Source organism: Chiloscyllium punctatum, chromosome 1 (assembly GCF_047496795.1).
Source record: "Chiloscyllium punctatum isolate Juve2018m chromosome 1, sChiPun1.3, whole genome shotgun sequence".
Lineage (NCBI taxonomy): Eukaryota > Metazoa > Chordata > Chondrichthyes > Orectolobiformes > Hemiscylliidae > Chiloscyllium > Chiloscyllium punctatum.
Genome location: NC_092739.1, coordinates 137537059 through 137557184, shown reverse-complemented (window position 1 = coordinate 137557184; position 20126 = coordinate 137537059). Strand labels below are relative to the sequence as shown.

The window sequence follows — 20126 nt, the reverse complement described above, 5'->3', positions numbered from 1 at the left end:
ATAGCAATACCCAGTTCGACATGGAGACTTCACACTTAACTTGATCAGTGGCTTCAAAACATTGCATACTGTAAATTCTACTTACTGTAAGTGATAGACTCTTGCGAGGTTGCTGCTGTTGCTGCAGTGGCTGCGTCTGCTGTTGGGTTTGCTGTTGGGTCTGCTGTTGAGGCTGGGTCTGCTGCTGTACAGGTGTTGTTGGTGTTGTTGTAGTGACAGGTGCAGTACCTGGGGCAGTGGTGGTCGAGGTAGATGATGTAGTTGAGCTACTGTTATAAATTGGTGGTCTTTGTTTGAACTGGCCAGGTAGATTGGAGGTAGGCGCTGCTGATTCTTCTGGCAGTCTATTTGTCTGTAAAGCCTCCCGAACTGATCCAACTGTATTGGCTGCATATTCATTGTGGTGTCAAGAAGAGGGGGAGAAGATAGATTTAGGTATAATGCAAAGCCACCATCTCCAATAATCTTATACTTATGTGCTATTAATATTCCTAGATTCTGTAAAAAGCAACTTTGGCTAACCTTGGTTTTGAAAGAAATGCGATCCCATTATTCTTACTAACTGTGCAAGTTTCAAAGCCATGTTGATGCAAATTTTAAAAAGTATATTTCATTACCATTAAATTCTAATTCCTTTGCATATTTTTGCATCAAATTACAGGCTCTGACATAGAATGTTGCCAAACCAAAAAGGGTCATTGGGTCAACTGGTCTATCCTGGTGTTATTGATCCAGACCGAGCATTTATTGGCGAGAAGCACACGGAATATAAAGAACTTTGAAAAATAAATAGTCATAGCTTGAAAAGTGTCCATATTACAGAAGAGGAGGTGCTGAAGGTCTTAAAAGGTAGATAATTCTTAAAAGGCATAAAAAGGTAGATAATTCCCCTGGACCTGATCAAGTGCTTCTCAAAGCTTTGTGGAAAGCTAGGAAAGAGATTACTGAGCCCCTTGCTGAGACATCCATATTATCGACAACCACAGGAGAGGTGCTGGAAGACCGGAGTTTGGCTAATGTGGTGCCATTACTTTAAAGGCTGTAAGGAAAAGCCAGGAAACTGCTAACTGCTGAGTCTTAATACTGATTCTCTCCAGTGTCATTAGAGCTTGTTCCTCAACATTTCTGGGACATTGTGAAGAAAAAAACCAACGTATGTGTTTAATTCATCTGCAATCTCTTTTTGCATATAACATCTCCAGTTTCTGATGTAAGGGACTTGCATTTGTCTTCACTAATCTTTTTCTGTTCACAATCTAAAGGCAGATAAGTACCCTGGACGCAACAGTTTTCATCCCCAGGATATTAAAGGAAGTAGTTATAGCAATAGTTGATCTTCTGGTCGCAATTTTCTGGGATTGTGCACAAGTTCCAGGAGATTGGAAAAGTACCAGTGTAACATCCTTATTCAAAAAAAAAAGGGGGGGGTGGAGAAAGAGACAAAAGGAAAACAGGTAATTTAGCTTAGCATCTGTCATTGGAAGAACAATTACAGACTTTAAAGGATATAATTACAGAGTATTTAGAAATGCAATATAATCAAGCAGAGTCAGTATGAAGGCTTCAAGAACGGGATATCATGCCTGGAAAAAAAATTAGAATGCTCTGAAAAGGTAGCAAGAAGGATATAATTGATCAGTAGATGTAATATACATGGATATAAACCTATTTACATTTATATATAAAGTTATTTAGTAAGGTGAGAGCTCATGGCATGAGGATAGTACTTAGCACAGACAGAGAATTGACTGACTAGTAGAAGAGACAGAGTTGGAATAAGGAGTTCAGTTTAAGGGTAGCAGCCTGTAACTAGTGGAGTGCCACAGGAATCAGTACAAGGGCAATAATTATTTACAATAGATATTAATTACTTGGATGACACCAGTGAATGTACTATTGCCAAGTTTGGAGATGACAAAAGTAGACCACACGACACCGGATCGGGTGTAGGCCATTTGGCTTATCACATCTGGTCCACTATTCCATGAGATCAGAGCTCATCTTTTAATCCTTAACTCCCGTTTCCTGCCTTCTCCCTGCCATCTATCCCTCAATCTTTGATTGCCTTGCTGATTAAAAATCCAGTGCCAATTTCATAAGCAAAAATGAATGCATTATATTTTTAAAAACTTGGAATCACATTCTCAAATAGTAGACATTGAAGTTCACTTTTTTGATTATTAGTCAGACCATTGGATTACTAATTAAAATAATATGGCTGTATATTAATAGGTCTTTTAAATAAGCTTATGTGACAGCTGCTGCTTTCAGTACAATTAAGATATTATACAATTCACAAAATATGGAAGCAAATCACTTCAGAGAACTGATGGTTTATGCGAAAAATGCCTTCGCCAATATGATTTTAACATTATCAATAGAATTAAACATTTTTAAGAACAAATGGTTTCAAATACAGACTGCTGTCTCACCAGCCCACTGTACTCCCTCTTCTATTAATGAAGCATTTTTTTTCTGGAAATTTGTGCATCTGGATGCATTTCTCTAGAGGAAGAAATCAAATCAAGAATCACCATTTCCTACAAGTCAGTCAGCATTTACCTTGTGGTGTTTCAGAGCTGGGAATGTAGGAAGATGATGGCACCATACTTGGTGTAGCAGGCAAGTAACTAGTAGATGGTAGTGCGTTATCATTATTCAAAGCACCAAGTTTCTGAAAAGACAAAGGAAAATGAGAGAGTGACAACACCGATCATTAAGGAATAGACGCTTTTATGAATGCACAGTTAATTAAGAATTTACTATATATTGACAGTTTTTAAGGTCCTATCCAATGAAATTAAACAGCAACAGATCAAGGATTCTTCCAATGTTTCAACTTGCTCATCATTTCAATTCAGCAACTGACTAGATTCTTTGCAAATCATTACACAGCATTAAGATATCTAACAGGTGCTATAATTTCTTACAACAAGCATTCTAGACAAAACATAGGCCTGATCGTCTCCCTGAAAAATATCCAACCTTCTTTAAATAGCTTTAGAAATAATTTTAGCTGGCAACAGAATTCTGAAAAGTTTAGCGTTTTCTAAATTCAAGATCGCAATTAAGATTTTCTTATTGCTGAGATCCCTTCAGCAGTTTGATACAACATTAAACTACTGCAAACTAAACTTCAAGTCAAACAATTAATTGTTTTTCAAAAATGATTCACTCACTAAATCTACTTTATATCAATTAACTACGATTTAAAAACTTAACATGTTAGAATAACACTTGAACCATAGACATATTTACCTGCGTAGAGACTAGTCCAACAGCATAATCTGGTGTGACACTATCAACAACTGTTTCTTCTTTGGCAGGTTTCTCTGTGACTTCTGCATCTATATTTAAAAATAAATATTCGGTCAGAGTTTTGACTCAAGTGTATTCACTTGTAAAACATTTTTAAAAAGCTTCTGAAGATTCAAATAAACATTGACAGTTCTGAAATGATAAAACATTTGTATATTGGATTACCTACAAGTGGAAAAACAAAATTATCCAAGCAACAGCAGAATCTCATTTACTGATTTAGTATTTGAGAAACAAGGTGATTCTCCAGTCCCAAATGATATTATTTTACTACTGTACGGAATAGAGTTTTTATAGCAGGATGGGAGGAGGAATAAGGAGTTTAAAAAGTTTATTCATTGTGCTGAATATGTGATAACAAATAGAAATCACTTTTATAATATTGCAAGTTCACACTACCTATTTATTACATTATAACCTTTCTGTTTGTGGGATCAACACACTAAATTGAAACATCATTCAATCCTGCTCAATAGGCATACTTCACAAGATGGTATGAGTAATAACATTAGCAAATTTGCTGATGATACTAAGCTGGGTGACAGGGTGAAATGTGAGGAGGATGTTAAGAGATTACAGGGTGACCTGGACAGGTTAGGTGAGTGATCAGATGCATGGCAGATGCAGTTTAATGTGGATAAATATATGGTTATCCACTTTGGTGGCAAGAACAGGAAGGCAGATTACTACCTAAATAGAATCAATTTAGGTAAAGGGGCAGTACAGAGATATCTGGGTGTTCTTGTACACCAGTCAATGAAGGTAAGTATGCAGGTAGTGAAGGAAGCTAATAGCATGCTGGCCTTCATAACAAGAGGGATTGAGTATAGAAGCAAAGAGGCCCTTTTGCAGCTGTACAGGGCCCTGGTGAGACCACACCTGGAGTACTGTGTACAGTTCTGGTCTCCAAATTTGAGGAAAGACATTCTGGCTATTGAGGGAGTGCAGTGTAGGTTCACGAGGTCAATTCCTGGAATGGCGGGACTACCTTACAATGAAAGACTGGAGCGACTGGGCTTGTATACCCTCGAATTTAGAAGACAGAGGGGATCTGATTGAGACATACAAGATTATTCAAGGATTGGACACTGTGGAGGCAGGAAACATGTTTCCGCTGATGGGTGAGTGTCGAACCAGAGGACACAGCTTAAAAATACGGAGTAGACCATCTAGGACAGAGATGAGGAGAAACCTCTTCATCCAGAGAGAGTGGTGGCTGTGTGGAATGCTCTGCCCCAGAGGCAGTGGAGGCCCAGTCTCTGGATTCATCTAAGAAAGAGTTGGATAGAGCTCTCAAGGATAGTGGAATCAACGGTTATGGAGATAAGGCAGGAACAGGATACTGATTAAGGATGATCAGCCATGATCATATTGAATGGTGGTGCAGGCTCGAAGGGCAGAATGGCCTATTCCTGCACCTATTGTCTATATCTATATCTATATCTATAAAGCAGGCTCAGTACAAGAACCCAAGTCTTTAAGGGTCTGGCGGCATACTAGTTGGTCACTGTTCATTGTATAAATTGATTGAAAATCCAAGTGGACTATTTACTATGCAACTCAATCATCACGACTGACTGAGATGGAGAGAAGTGCATTTTTTAGGTCACATGGCTAATGACTAATTGTATATTGGAATGTACTATAGTGTGGCATTAATGTACGTGGACTATAGAATCAAAAAGTAGAACTGCATTAGTGAATAAACCACTGTTGCTATAGTCTCACTGAAATGGTGCACCGTGGTTCTAAAGTTCTGAATTTTGAACTCATTTATAAGAAACATGTCACATGGAACCATATTGCATAACTTGACTGAGTATTCTTGTAAACATAAGCTTACTGAATTTGGAATTCTGATTTGCAGTTGTTACTGTCATTGTTTAAGGTAATAAAGCAAAACAGAACAAACAAACAGCAGTCCTTCTTTCATTTTGGCACTCAGAATAATCAGCAGTCAATTTGACATCAGGTATTTTACATGCAAAATACAGCTTCCCTTACTATGTTATAATTATTATGAGAAAATAGAACCTCAAAAAAAAACTCGCTTACTTTTCAATGCCAGTTTTTCTTAGCATGAGATTTATCAGCTCAAATGTAAATTGGAGTCGAAAGAATAAACACATGCAACTAAAAGAACATGGCTCAGATGCCCAAATTATTTTCAGACAGGAACAGTGCAAACAGGAGTCTGGACTGGATTTTAACTCAAACTACTAACTAGTGATAAATTTTACAGATTTTAAATACGCCATCTTTTTACCTAGTGAGACACTATTCCAATGGCCAGAAAGGCTTAAGAACAACATAGACTGGAATTGCATGTCAGCACCATGAGGAATACTGATGCTGCGTCTCCATGAGAAGTGCCCAGAAATTAAATTTTTCAATGGGCAATTTCTCTGCGGCTGGGAACATCCAAAGAATACATAAAAAGGTGGAGATTTTGGAAGGTTCCAACCCATTTATGGTTAATAGTTGCCCAAGAAATGTTAGAAGATTGAAATTCAATACAGTTCCTGGTTAACTGTCAAACTGACTCCCATATCTCCCTCATCCTGCTGCACTTTACCCTACCCCTTAATCCTCTGAACTCCGCAGCACACTGACTACAGCAAAAGGGGTATAATTTCTACATTGATTGCCTTTGTTGCTGGATTAGAGGATTCCTATATATATTTGTAACAAGATGTTCCCATTTAGGAATCCCCAATGTAGAAGCCATCTAAAAGGTAAATGAGCACATTTTAATCCGATCACTGACGGAAGATTCCAACATATATCGTTATATCTGGGCCTTATTACATAGTGCCTTGTGTCACTCAATGTCATGAGAAATTTGGAATGCTGATGCCAGGAATATCATTTGTAAAATTTGTCAAAGGAAACTGCAAAGACACTTTCTTCAATCTTGGAAGATTCAGGTTGATTTACAATTGCTTCAGATAACTAAATACAAAATTACAATTGCATGTTTTGACAAAGGGATCACAGATTATTTCCGTAAAAGGAAAGTCCAAATATTGAGTATATCATTAAGAAAATGAAGCAAGACGTTCAGAGCATCTTAGCCAGAATTTAAGTATATTGTCCAACTGATTACAAGTCAAGTTACAAAGTCATGTAGAATGATTACATGCTTACGTAACAGCTCCTCTTCCTCTGGGGATCTGAATTATTGGATTATAATTTAATGAAAGATCCCAATTTTGTGATGAGGAAGTAGGTGGGGGTGAAAAAAATGGAGGAGAGAGACAATCAGTAGAAGCTGTGGGGATCATTGGGAAAAGTTTGAAAGGCTGGTAACAGGCACATCTTGACGAAGCATCTGAAGAGCAAAAGACATTGCAGGGAAAAATTGGCTTGGAAACAGATCTAGCAAGAGAGTTCCAGATACTGAAGGCTCTGTCACTGGTATGGCAGTAGGGGACAGCAGAAGTAATAAAAGGGAAAGGGGTAGAGTCAGAATAGCAGAAGATGAAAATTAATAGGTAGATCTAAAAACAAATCAGAGGTGTGGAATACAAGGTCATAGAATGATTTGCAATCCTTAGCAAGAACACGAAACTTATCCTGTTTTGGGCCAGTAGATAGCGAGCAGCAATTACAACAGAAGGGATATAATGGATCCCAAATGTGGCTATAAACAAAGATATCCAAAACCTTTTGCCATTTTGAGGTTTGAAAATTGTTATACCCCCCTAGGTGGGAACAAAGAGGGAAAGTTAGCCTGTGAAAAAGTGAGGAACTGTCTGCTAGAGGGGAATGTAGCTGTTATAATTTAGAACTCCACAGTTGCTATTGCCGTGGGGTCGTGACCCACCCACTTTGGCAAGCCTTGGATAAGGTTTTGTGGGCCAAAGGCCCCGTTAACGTGTGTATTGTTCTATGTTCTAAGGGCCAAACATATATCAACTTTATAAAACATTGATTATACCTCAGAAAGAATACTGTGAGCAGTTCTGGTCACCACACTCTCAGAAGGACATGATTGCACTGGAGACAGTGCAGAAAAGATTCATCAGGAAGTTGCCTCGGATGAAAAGTCTCAGCAGGAGGAGAGACTGGATAGGCAGGGTTTTCAGCCTTAGAATAGAGGAGGCTGAGGGGTGATCTGATTGAGGTGTACCAAATTATGAGTGGCATAGACAGGGTAAATCATGAGAACCTTTTCCACACAGAAGACGTGTCTAAGACCAGAAGACATAAGTTTTAGGTGAGTTAAGTAGTTGACTGGCGATCCAAGGAAACATTTCTTCATCCAAGAGTGGTAGAAAATAGAACATGCTGCCCAAAGAGGATGGTGGAGGCAACAGTTAAGAAGCATCTTAAAATGTCAGGGCACAGCAAGATACGGACCAAGTGCAGTTAAATAATATTTGTGTAGTGGGTGTTTATTGGGTTGGAATAGACATGGTCAGCCTAAAGGCCTGCTTCTATGCTGTTTTATTTTATAATATAATCCTTTTCCCTTTGTTAAAGATGTCTCACTGGAAGTACTACCAACCACTTTTTAAAGCAATTCTTATGGTGTTCTTCTGGACTATGACAACAGAATCGTTTGTCATTTGTTCTTCATCATTTGCATTCCTCGACTGACATGTGAATAGGCACTCAATGTCACATCACATATTTGTATGCACAAGCGAAGTCAGAGCAATGTCAGTTGAGACAAGGAAGACAATCTTTTGCCACACATATACACACACATACACACACACACCTCAACCATAACCAACAAAGTCAGATTTTACAAACCTAATGTCTTCCTTCTCCTTTTTGCTTCCCGACCAGCACCTACCATATCCAGCTCTGATATATCCAGCAACTAGAACAAAAAAAAACAATAAAATTGTAACTATTTTTGGGAATCCAACCTCAACATTTCATCCAAAATCAGACATCAAATATCATCAGTCAGAAATGTTGACATTTTCCAAGTTCAGAAATCACTTTTTATATTATTCAAATGATACAGCCAACAGATTTGAGAGCAGCAATGAAGTCATTGAGGAACAAGTAGAAGTACTGCATGGATCAGTGCTGAGTCCTCAACTATTTACAATCTATATCAACAATCAAAAGGTATTAAGGGATATGAGCCAAAGGCAGATGTATGGAGTTAGGCCACAGATCAGCCATGATCGTGTTCGTAGCAGGACAAGCTTGAGGAGCTGAATGGTTTACGCTGTTACTATGATTTGGATTTGGGTACTGAAGGTGGGCTAACTTTGCTGATAAGACCAAGATAAATCGAAAATTAAGTTGTCAAATGGAGGTAGAAAATATAGAAAGGAATAGAGAGATTAAGAGAGTGGGCAAAAATTTGACAGATGGAGTACTTCTTCTACCCATTCCAATTTATGCATCTTTGTAATTCAGCACACTGACAGTAATGAACAACTATTCCTCAGACATAGACACACTTTCGGTTAGCATTAACATATAGGGCTGTAGAAAGGAGACCAAGTAAAAATTAAGGTTTTTCCCACAGAGCTTGTAATTACAAAATAAATGCCTTGTCATCTTAGGAAACTTTGTTGCTCTTTGTTTGGAGGTGGGGGGTGGGGGAGGGTGGAGACAGAGAGAGAGAGAGAGAAACAAAATGGGTGATAGCATGTGTAAAGATATCAGATTTATGTCAAAACTAATTTGTTAAGCACTGTTCTTCTTAATAATGAAGAAAATCCCCCAAAATTTCAATCCAATTCTACATCAAAAAAAAGAACATTTACAAATACATTAATTCAAAGGTACTGATTTTTCACTTAGAAATAAAATGAGATTATTCCTGAAAGTGTGGCAATCTCAGCTGCTCAAAACTAATTCCTCCAGGAAATAAACACTCCATACAATGTCCACAAAATGAGCAACTGATAATGAATAAAGTCACATTCAAGACCATAGCTTCAAAATGCCAAAATACCTCAACTCATTATTAACAGTCTCCAAATAGTTGAAATACACAAACTCTGCAACTGACTAATCTCACCTTTACACCTCTCTCCTTGCGCAAAGGGGTCCGAACAGCCATTGGTGTTCTGTTTGTTGATGGACTGAATACACTGGGAGTAGTGGGGCTCCGGAAGGGAGCTTGCTTTGGAATCCCTTTGAGGGGAGCTATGTAGTTAAATAGTTGTTATAAACATACGAAGGCCACAAGTTCATTTTTTAGGGAAAAAAAAGCAGAATTTTTAGCTTAACCATTAGGTGCAAAACAGGCATTTTTTCCAATAATAAAATGTTCAAACAATTACTTGAGACAATTAGCATAAAACTTTCACGTTTTACATCTGTCAAGACACATTAATACATTGACGATTAATTGAACTATACTCTAATAATATTAGAACATACTAGTGGTATCGAGCTTCTTAACCAAACCTCTCCCTTTGGCTAAAGGCACTCCTGAGGTCTTTTTGAGCTGCTGTGCAGTTTCTGTTGCTGAAAAGCAATAAAATATATTTATTGGAAATTATTTCCTAAAGGAGGTTAAACATCAGAGATAGAGACAGACATTTTACCTATGGATGGAAGAATTGAAAAATTCCTGAAAATGTTAATATAATTTCAAATAAAAACTCCAAGGCCGGTTATCTCTGAAGTAACTTAATGCACTAAACAGAAACAATACTGCACAAAATTTAGTTAAAATATTCGTCATAGTCCAATAGCTTTATTTGAAAGCACCAGCTTTCAGAGTGCTGCTCCTTTATCAGATGGTCCAAAAACTAGTACTTCCAAATAAACCTATTGGACTATAACCTGGTATTGTGCAATTTTTAACTTTGTACATTCCAGTCCAACACTGGCACCTCCAAATCATGACTACAAAATTTATCATTTTTCACAGAGGCAAATACAAAAATAGCAGTAAATACAAAGAACTACTCTGTCCTTTAACCTAAATAGTACATTGTATGTTAAAAGTTATCGAAGGAGCATTTCTCAGGCTGCCTTTTTAAAACAAAAATATTTTTTCCCCAATTTTTTTTCATTTTCGTTTCTTCCACTCCGATAATGCCAATTGTTACTTGGGTACAGTACAGTAAGCACAGTCAGCTCTGCAGCATCACATTCAAGTGACCCACCTCCTTTTTATTTACTTGATGCGAAGTGAGCAAGGGGATGCCATGGCCTACTGGTATTATCACTGGACCATTAATCCAGAGACCCAATTCCTGCCATGGCAAATGGTGGAATTTGAATTCAATAAAAAAATCTGGAATTACGGATCTAATGACCAATCCATTGTCAATTGTTGGAAAGCCTTATCTGGTTCACAAATATTCTTTAGGGAAAGACACTACCATCCTTACCTGGTCTGGCCTGCATGCAACTCCAGACCCACAGCAATGTGGTTGACTCTTAACTGTCCAATTGGGTTGGGCAATAAATGCTGGCCAAGCCAGCAACACCCAAAGCTACATTGGTTAATCATTACAACACAGGAGGTAGCTATTAAGCATATCAAGTCCATTTATTGCTTACTCCTAGTTGCTCTGAATGCATGAATAGATCCACCACAATTTGGAGCTGGAATTGTGTAGATTGCAGTAGGTCCCCTTTTCTGCAGAACATTAAATAAACAGTCCAAGAATTACTTTCCAAAATCATTAATGGCTTTTTATGGTCATTATTTTTGCATGTTATCGTGCAAATAATCAGATTTACTGGAATCAGTTTCACAGCTTGGCATGGAGATTTTAACTACCAAGTAGACGAACACATCTTAGAAGGAGGGAGTAGGCCATTTGAGCATTTAAGCGCTACCACTCAGTAAAGTCATAGCTGATCTGGTTGTATTCTCAGTTCCATTTTCCTGTCTAAACTTCATAACACTGGACTTTCTTGTCCATAAAAAGTTCAACTCAGTTTGAGTTAATTTGAAGATCCAGCCTTTGCTATCTCCATCCTCTACCCTTCAGAGAAAATCTTCAACCCCATCTTAAAAGTGAAATCTCTTATTTTTAAACTACAACCCCTAGCTATAGTTGCTCTCAGAAGAGGAACCATCCTCCTAGTAACTATCCTATCCATTCCCCTCAAAATCTTAAATGTTTCAATCCACTCAACTCTCATTTTCTAAACTCCAATATATGTAGTCATAATCTGTTTAACCTTTCTTAGTAAGATAAGCCCTTCATCTCAGGAATGTACCAAGTGAACCTTCTCTGAGCTGCTACGATAATTTTGTTTCAAAGAAGGAGACCAAACTGCAAACAGTACACCAGATATGCTCTCAGCAATGCAGTGCAGTGCAGTAAAACTTCTCTATTCCTAGATTGTGTTCTCTTGTAATTAACAACAACATTCAATCTACCTTCCAAATCATTTATGCTATCTGCACACTAATTTTGAGAGATTCATGAACCAGGATATCTAAAATCTATCTATCTATTGGATTACCTACACTGTGGAAACAGGCCCTTTGGCCCAACAAGTCCATACCAACCCTCCCAGAGTAACCCACCCAGACCCATTTCCCTCCGACTAATGCACCTAATAGTATGGGTAATTTAGCATGGTCAATTCAACTGACTGGCACATCTTTGGAGTGTGGGAGGAAACTGGATCACCTGGAGGAAAACCACAGACACAGGGAGAATGTGCAAACTCCACACTGGCAGTCGCCCGAGGCTGGAATCGAACCTGGGTCTCTGGTGCTGTGAGACAGCAGTGCTAACCACTGAGCCACCATGCCACCACAATCTGCACTCACTCTCCATTTACAGAAGATACTGATGTTCTACTCTTCCTGCCAAAATGACAAGCACACATTGACCCAAATTAAACTGTGGCAAAATCCTGGAGCTCCTGTCGTAACAGCATTGTGGGTCCACCTGCAGCAAACGGATTGCATCAGTCCGAAGCAGTAGCTCACTCCCATCTCAAGAGCAAATAGGGATGGGCAACAAATGCTGGCCCAGCCAGCAATGCTCACACCCTATGAATGAAAAAACTGTGCCACATTTTTGACCTCTTACCTAACTAGCAACTCTTTGCAGATTCTCTCTCCTAGACAAATTACTTCCTGATTTTTTTTTCTTTATTCATTTATTGGATGAGGGCATCACTGGCTAGGCAGCAGTTATTGCCCATTGGGCAATTTAGAGTCACATGTAGGTCAGACCAGGTAAGGATGGCAGTTTCTTTCCCTAAAGTACATTAGGGAAGCTGATGAGTTTTTCCGACAATGGATTCATGGTCATAATTAGATTCTTAATTCCAAATATTTATTGAAGTCACACTCCACCATCTGGCATGGCAGGATTCAAACCTGGGTCCCCAAAATGTTATCTGGTTCTCTGGATTAACAGTCCAGTGATAATACGACTAGACCATCGCCTCATCTTGCTCTCATTTGCAAAATTAACTGCCATGCATTCAGTCCCCTTATCAAAATTATTTACATAATTATAAAGATTTGAGGACCCAGCACTAAAACCTGTGGTACTCCACTAGTTACAGTTTGCTAACCTGTAAAAGACTTTACAGTCTGCTTACCATTGGCTAACAATTCCTTTACTTATGTGAATGTTACTCCTAGACCATATATTCATATCTGGTGTATTAACATTTTATGCAATCCATTGTCAACTGCCTTTTAGAATTCTAAATACAATAATATGAAACATCTGTCCATTTCTCGCTACATGCAGTGAATGTTACTTTGTCAAAAATACTCAGATTAGGTCAACACCATGTCTCTTTCACAGAGAGATGTTCACTATGCCTGAGTACTGAAATAATTTCGAGGCTTTCTAGGTATCATACTAGAGTCTCCTTAATAATGGATTCTAGAATCTTATGACAGATGTTAGGCTAAGTGGACAATAGTTTCCGGCTTTGTCTATAGAACACTTCAGGTAGTGAATTGGCCAGATTATTCAAAGTTGGCAGGCATTACATCAAAGCAATAATTCTCCTGTCAAACATCCTCACAAATTCATTTTCATCAGAGATTGCAGTATAGCAACAAGTACTCTCACTTATTTTATTCTATCTCTAGCTCAGGAATGAAAACAAACCTCAAGCCTTCTTGTTTTTATGCTTCAATTCTATTCTGGGTAAAAGAACATTAGACACTCTTAAAAACTAGGTTGTGTGTGTGTGTGTGTTATATTAGTTCTGTTCCTTGAATCACTTACATTTTTGCAACAGTTCTGCTCGAAGTGTGGCACTTTTGGGTTTTCGCTTAAGCTGAAAATGCTTCACTGGGGGGGTGAGTGGTCCCACAAGAGTTGTCAGGGCATTTTTATTCAAATACTGGCACTCCAAAGGCAACATTGCAGAGGCTTCACATTCATTAACTGATTAGAAAGAAAACATACTAAATAAAGGAGACAAGACCCAGTGTTAGTCAAAAACAAAATATTTTGAATTAGAATCATAAACGTACAACACAAAAAAAACCCATAAGGTATAGGAACACAATTAGGCCTTTAGCCTGTTGAGTCTGCTCCACCATTCGATCATAGCTGATATGTTTCTCAATCTCGTTCTCCTGCCTTCTTCCCATAACCCTGACTAATCAAGAACCTATTTATGTCTTAAATACACAATGACGTGGCCTCCACAGCCCTCTGCAGCAATGAGTTCCACATATTCAGTAGCCTCTAGCTGAAGAAATTCCTCATCTCAGTTCTAAAAGGTCGTCCTTTCACTGAGGGGCTGTGCCCAGAGGTCCTAGTTTTTCCTACTAGTGGAGACATATTCTCCACATCCACTCTATCTAGGCCTCTCATATCTTGGAAGTTTCGATCGGATATCTCTCCCCTCCCTACCCACCCAATATTTCTAAACCCCAGCGAGTACGGACCCAGAGTCCTCAGCCACTCCTCATATGGCAAGCCCTTCATCTCTAGGATCATTCTTGTGAACCTCCTCTGGACTCCCTCCAACGCCAGCAAACCCTTCCATAGATATGAGACCCAAAACTGGAAAAAGAAAGAATTAATATTTCAAGCCCAATAATCTTTCTTCAGAACATGTCTGCTCTGAAGAAAGGTCACTGCACTTGAAACGCTCACTCTCTTTTCTCTCCAAGGTGATACTAGACATGCTGAGATTCTCCTGAAAATTCTGTTTTTGCTTCAGATCTTCATTGCCACTATAAATAAACAAAGAACTGTGGATAAAGAGCCAAATTTGGGAGTGAGTGACAGCAACCTAGACTGCACAACCAGCAGGATAAGGAGGGGCATCGTATTGATATGAACGATGTCCAATGCACATACAGTGGAAAATAAGTGCCATCTAGTTAACATACCATCGCGTACCATATTACCAGTCATATAAATTGGTGGAATAGCTCAAGGGGCTGAATTGCCTATTCCTACTCCTAGATCTTACATATGTTGATCCAATTAGAAACTGAATACATGACGTAAGGTATAAAAGAGAGGAGATGAGGCATTGTGGATTTTTGTCAGAGTTCAGTCTTAGAATGTTTAAGACCAACTTTCCTTGTGTACACAAATAAATGATTAGATTCGATTCCCCAAGTGTGGAAGCAGTCCCTTTGGCCCAACCAGTCCACATTGACCCTCCAAAGAGTAAACCGTCCAGACCTATTTCCCTCTGACTAATGCACCTAACACTATGGGCAATTTACCATGGGCAATTCACCTGACCTGCACATCTTTGGACTGTGGGAGGAAACCCACGCAGACACAGGGAGAATGTGCAAACTCCACGCAGACAGTCACCTGAGGCTGGAATCGAACCTGGGACCCTTAGTGCTGTGAGGTAGTAGTGCTAACCACTGAGCCACCGTGCTGCCCCTGATCATAACCTGAACCAGAGGTTCCTGATGAATTGTCGAATTGAATCACAACAGGTCTATTCCTGTTCAGATCAGCCTGGCTGTCAATAGTGTAAGTCTTGGCTTGGCAACTGCGAATAATATATCAGATATCAGGGTTCTGAAATTAACAGAGGTATCCAAAAATTACACATGGTTTTGATAGAGTGGACAGGAAGAATTGTGCCCATCGCTAGGAGGGCCAGAAACTGAGAAAAAAAAATCACAACAGGCAAGGTTGGGGAACACATTATTTTATTTTAATATGCAGTGTATAGCAATCTGGAAAGTAGCCTGAATGGAATGCAATCAGAATGGTTAATAATTTTTTAAAAATGAAAGTGAAAACATACTTAAAAAACTAGAGATTCTGTATACCAGTATTGCAGTATGGTATCACAGCATGCTATTTTATTTAAAGAAATTAAGTAGAATCTAAACGTTAGAACCGTTTAACTGAATTCAGACACCCTATTTTTTAAGCAATGGATTTGTTTTCCTTTAAAGTAAATGTAAATAACCTCGATTAAATTGTCAAGTTTTGGGAACCTAGTGGAAGTGAATATTGAAGTACCTTTTTCTCGGAGTTCCCCAAGAATTTCTTGCAGATTCTGATTGTGTTCCTCAAGTTCAAGATTGAGAGAGCCAGTTTCAGGGAAGGTTTTTAGAATATCTGCCACCATCTGAACCCAAGAGTCAGTATCCATTGCAGCAAGGTGAACAATTTCAGTCAAGGAACTTTTCATCTGCAAGACAAGTAGAGATATGTCAGAGGAATAGAGGTCTACAGCACAGAAATAAGCCCTTTGGCCTACTGTGTTTGTGCTGGTCAAAAACAAGCACCTAATTATTCTAATGCCATTTTCCAGCACTTGACCTATAATTTTCTATGCCTTGGCATTATAAACATATTTATGGTGATGAGTCAAACTCGGAAATGGGAGCTCCACAGAAAAAGGTTCTCAACATCAATATAATAGTGAAACTATATAATAGAGTCATACAGATACACATAGAAACAGCATACCACAGAAACAGACCCTTTGGTGCAACCTGTCCATGCCGACCAGATATCCTTAGCTAATCTAGTCCGATTTGCCAGCGCTTGGTCCATATCCCTCTAAACACTTCCTATTCATATGTCCATCCAGATGCCTTTTAATGCTGTAATTGTGTCAGCCTCCACAACTTCCTCTGGCAGCTCATTCCATACACGCACCACCCTCTGCATGAAAAGGTTGCCCAGAGGTCCCTTTTAAGCTTTTCCCCTCCCACCCTAAACCTTAACCCTCTAGTTTTGGACTCTCCAACCCCAGTGAAAAGATCTTGTCTATTTATCCTATCCATGTCCCTCATGATTTTGTAAACCTCTATAAAAGGTCACCCCCAGCCTCTGATGCTCCAGGGAAAACAGCCCCAGCCTATTCAGTCTCTCCCTATAGTTCAAATCCTCCAACAGCTGCAACATGACCTTCCAATTTCTATACTCAATGTTCTGATCAATAAAGGAAAGCTTACCAAACACCACCTTCACTATGCTATCTACCTGCGACTCTACTTTCAAGGAGCTACAAACCTCTACTCCAAGGTCTCTTAGTTCGGCTACACTCCCCTAGGACCTTACTATTAAGTGTATAAGTCTTGCTAAGATTTGCCTTTCCAAAATGTAGTGCCTCACGTTTACCTAGATTAAACTCCATCTGCCACTTCTCAGCCCATTGGCCCATCTGATCAAGATCCCGTTGTAATCTGAGGTAACCTTCTTCGGCTGTCTACTACACCTCCAATTTGGGGTTATCTGCAATCTTATTAACCATACCTCCTATGTTCACACCCAAATCATTTATATAAGTGACTAAAAGCAATGGACCCAGCACCGATCCTTATGGCACACCATTGGTCACAGGCCTCCAGTCTGAAAGATAACCCTCCACCACCACCTTTCTTAAATAGCGGCACCAACATCCAGTCTTCTAACACCTTACCTGTGACTATCAATGATACAAATATTTCAGCAAGGGGCCCAATCACTTCTCTAGCTTCCCACAGAGTTCTAGGGTACACCCGATCAGGACCTAGGGATTTATCCACTTTTATTCATTTTAAGACATACAGCAACACCGCCTCTGTAATATGGACATTTTTCAAGATGCCACAAATTGTGAATAGACCATCATTCATGCTGTTTGTAATAAAATGAATGAGGCAGAGGTGACGAAAAGCGGTTATAATGAAACACAAGCAAGTGGCAAAAAATAAAGCACAAATCTCAAATCAAAAACTAAATTCGTTCTGCAATGGCTTATATTCTTGCAAATCTAGGAAACGTGAGGTTATATGATGATTACATAGTTCCCTACCCCTAACCCATGTAGCTAGAAGAGCAGGTTTAGGCTTGATGGGTGAGGAGGAAGGGGATGAAACAACAAACACAGCTGAAAGGATGGACTCACCATCCGTGACATTATTGACCATGAATTCCTTGCGCTTGCTGGGTGGTGGGGGGAGGAGATTAGGAGGTACAGGAAACCACTGTCACTGCAAAAATATCATCTTTGCTCCAGCACAGCAATGCTGGAATAGGAGGCAGTTTGGGTAGAGAATGAATCCTGACAGTAATTGATGTTGACAAGGAATTCAGTTCAAGAATGGGCAAACCAGAAGTGTGCCAGATGTGATCATCTTCATCCTCTGGAGTGGGCGGTGGCAAGGGGAAAAATTTATGAATTTACTTGAAAGTAGGACAACCTTGAGTAGACAGATTGCTGCAGCAGCGACCTCTGTTGGCCATTTTGTATCCTTACATTTGAGCCACATAAATCTCGTGAATTTAATAATATGGTTACACCAAACAACATGTTATGTAGTACATTTTGCATTATGCTACTTTTAGTTCAGTTTGAGCTTTATCAGGTTGACAACTCATTTTTGCCTGAAGTTGCTCCTGGCATGATCTCCTGCACTTTTCATTGAACCAGGCTGATCCCTTGACTTGATGGTAATAGTTTTGTGGGGGTATGTCAGGTTGCAGGTTGTATTGGAGTATGGTTCTGCTACTGTTGATGGCCCACAGCACCTCATGGACATCTAATTGAGTGCTGGATCAGTTTGAAGACTAACCTATTTACCACAGTGCTAGTGCTACACAACATGGTGCAAGGTATTATTTTTCCTTTATTCACTTGAGAGATTTGGGTGTCACTGGCTGCCCAGCACTTATTGCCCTTCCCTAGTTGCCTTTGAGAAAGTGAAGGGGGGGGAACTACATTGATGAGACACTATTTAGCGTGGTGATAATGCCACAGCGTGAAGGATATTCTCAAGGTGAATGCAGGACTTTGTCTCCACAAGGACTGTGTGATGGTTACTCTTACCGGTGCTGTGATAGACAGATGCATCTACAGCTGGTAGATTGGTAAGGATGAGGTCAAGCATATTTTGCCGTTTTGTTTGTTACCCATCTGCTACACCCCAACATAGCAGCAATGTCCCTTAGGATCCGAGCAACTCAATTAATATTGCTGCTGCCAAGCCACTCTTGGTAGTGTAAATTGAAATCCCTCACCGAGTACATTCTGCACCTACAGCACGATCAGTGCTTCCTCGATGTGCTGTTCAATGTGGAGAAACACTGATTTATCAGTTCAGTGAGGACAGTACACAGTAATCAACAGGAGGTTTCCTTGCCCATGTTTGACCTGACTCAATGAGATTTAATGGTGCCCAGGGTCTATGTTGAGGACTAACAGGACAACTCCTCCCTGACTATTATACCACTGTAACACCACCACTGCTGGTGAGACTGGATAAATCCACAGATGGTGATTGTCATGTTGAGGATATTGTCAGGTATGATTCCACGAGTATGATTATGTCAGGGTGTTGCTGGACTCATGAGACAGCTCTCCCAATTTTGGCACGAAACCCCAAGAGGACGGTGCAGGGTCGACTGGGCTGTTTTTCCTTTGTCATTTGGGAAATGGTCAACAACAGGTCGTCTATCGGTCTGATTTCTTTTGAAACTTTGCAGCGATTGTCACAACTGAATGGCTTGCTAGGCCATTTCAGAAGGCAGTTAAAAGTCAACCACATTACTGTGGGTCTGGAGTCACATATAGAGTAGACCAGGTAAAGATGACAGATTTCCTTCCCTGAAAGACACTTGTTGAACCAGATGACAATTGACAGAAGTCGCATCATCATCATTAGACTCTTAATTCCAGATATTTATCCAATTCAAATTCTACTCTGGGTCGCCAGAACATTAGAGCGTTTCTGGTACTCTAGTGATATCCATTGCCTCCCTATTAAAGAAATTCCACTTCGTCCCTTATATGAGGCTACACCTATGAGGTAAAAATCAATATTAATTTAAATAAATCATATGGCCAATTTTGACGGTATTAGGCAAGAACTTTCAAAAGCTGAATGGGGGCAGACGTTCGCCAGTAAAGAGACGGCTGAAAAATGGGAAGCCTTCAGAAAGGAGATAACGAGAATCCAGAGGAAGTATATTCCTGTTAGCGTGAAAGGAAAGGCTGGTAGGTATAGGGAATACTGGATGACAAAAGAAATTGAGGGCTTGGTTAAGAAAAAGAAGGAAGCATATGCAAGGTATAGACAGGATAGATCGAGTGAATCCTTAGAAGAGTATAAAGGAAGTAGGAGTATACTTAAGAGGGAAATCAGGAGGGCAAAAAGGGGACATGAGATAGAATTAAGGAGAATCCAAAGCTATTTTTACAAATACATTAAGGACAAAAGGGTAACTAGGGACAAAATAGGGCCCCTCAAAGATCAGCAAAGTGGCCTTTGTGTGGAGCCGCAGAAAATGGGGGAGATACTAAATGAGTATTTTGCATCCGTATTTACTGTGGAAAAGGATATGGAAGATATAGACTGTAGGGAAATAGATGGTGACATCTTGCAAAATGTCCATATTACAGAGGAGGAAGTGCTGGATATCTTCAACCGGGTAAAGGTGGATAAATCCCCAGGA

The 20126-nt window shown here is 39.5% G+C and overlaps 1 protein-coding gene across 1 annotated transcript in view; it reads right to left on the bottom strand.

The window, feature by feature from the left end:
• Positions 1 to 20126, bottom strand: part of nelfa (negative elongation factor complex member A) — a 69361-nt gene that overhangs the window by 5043 nt on the left and 44192 nt on the right. The window contains exons 2-9 of the mRNA XM_072575182.1: positions 15702 to 15873; positions 13473 to 13634; positions 9679 to 9765; positions 9314 to 9441; positions 8080 to 8149; positions 3259 to 3347; positions 2563 to 2674; positions 86 to 387 (exon numbers count right to left, since the gene is read on the bottom strand). Of these exons, the coding sequence (XP_072431283.1) occupies positions 86 to 387; positions 2563 to 2674; positions 3259 to 3347; positions 8080 to 8149; positions 9314 to 9441; positions 9679 to 9765; positions 13473 to 13634; positions 15702 to 15873 (1122 nt within the window). The remainder of the gene's footprint in view (positions 1 to 85; positions 388 to 2562; positions 2675 to 3258; positions 3348 to 8079; positions 8150 to 9313; positions 9442 to 9678; positions 9766 to 13472; positions 13635 to 15701; positions 15874 to 20126) is intronic.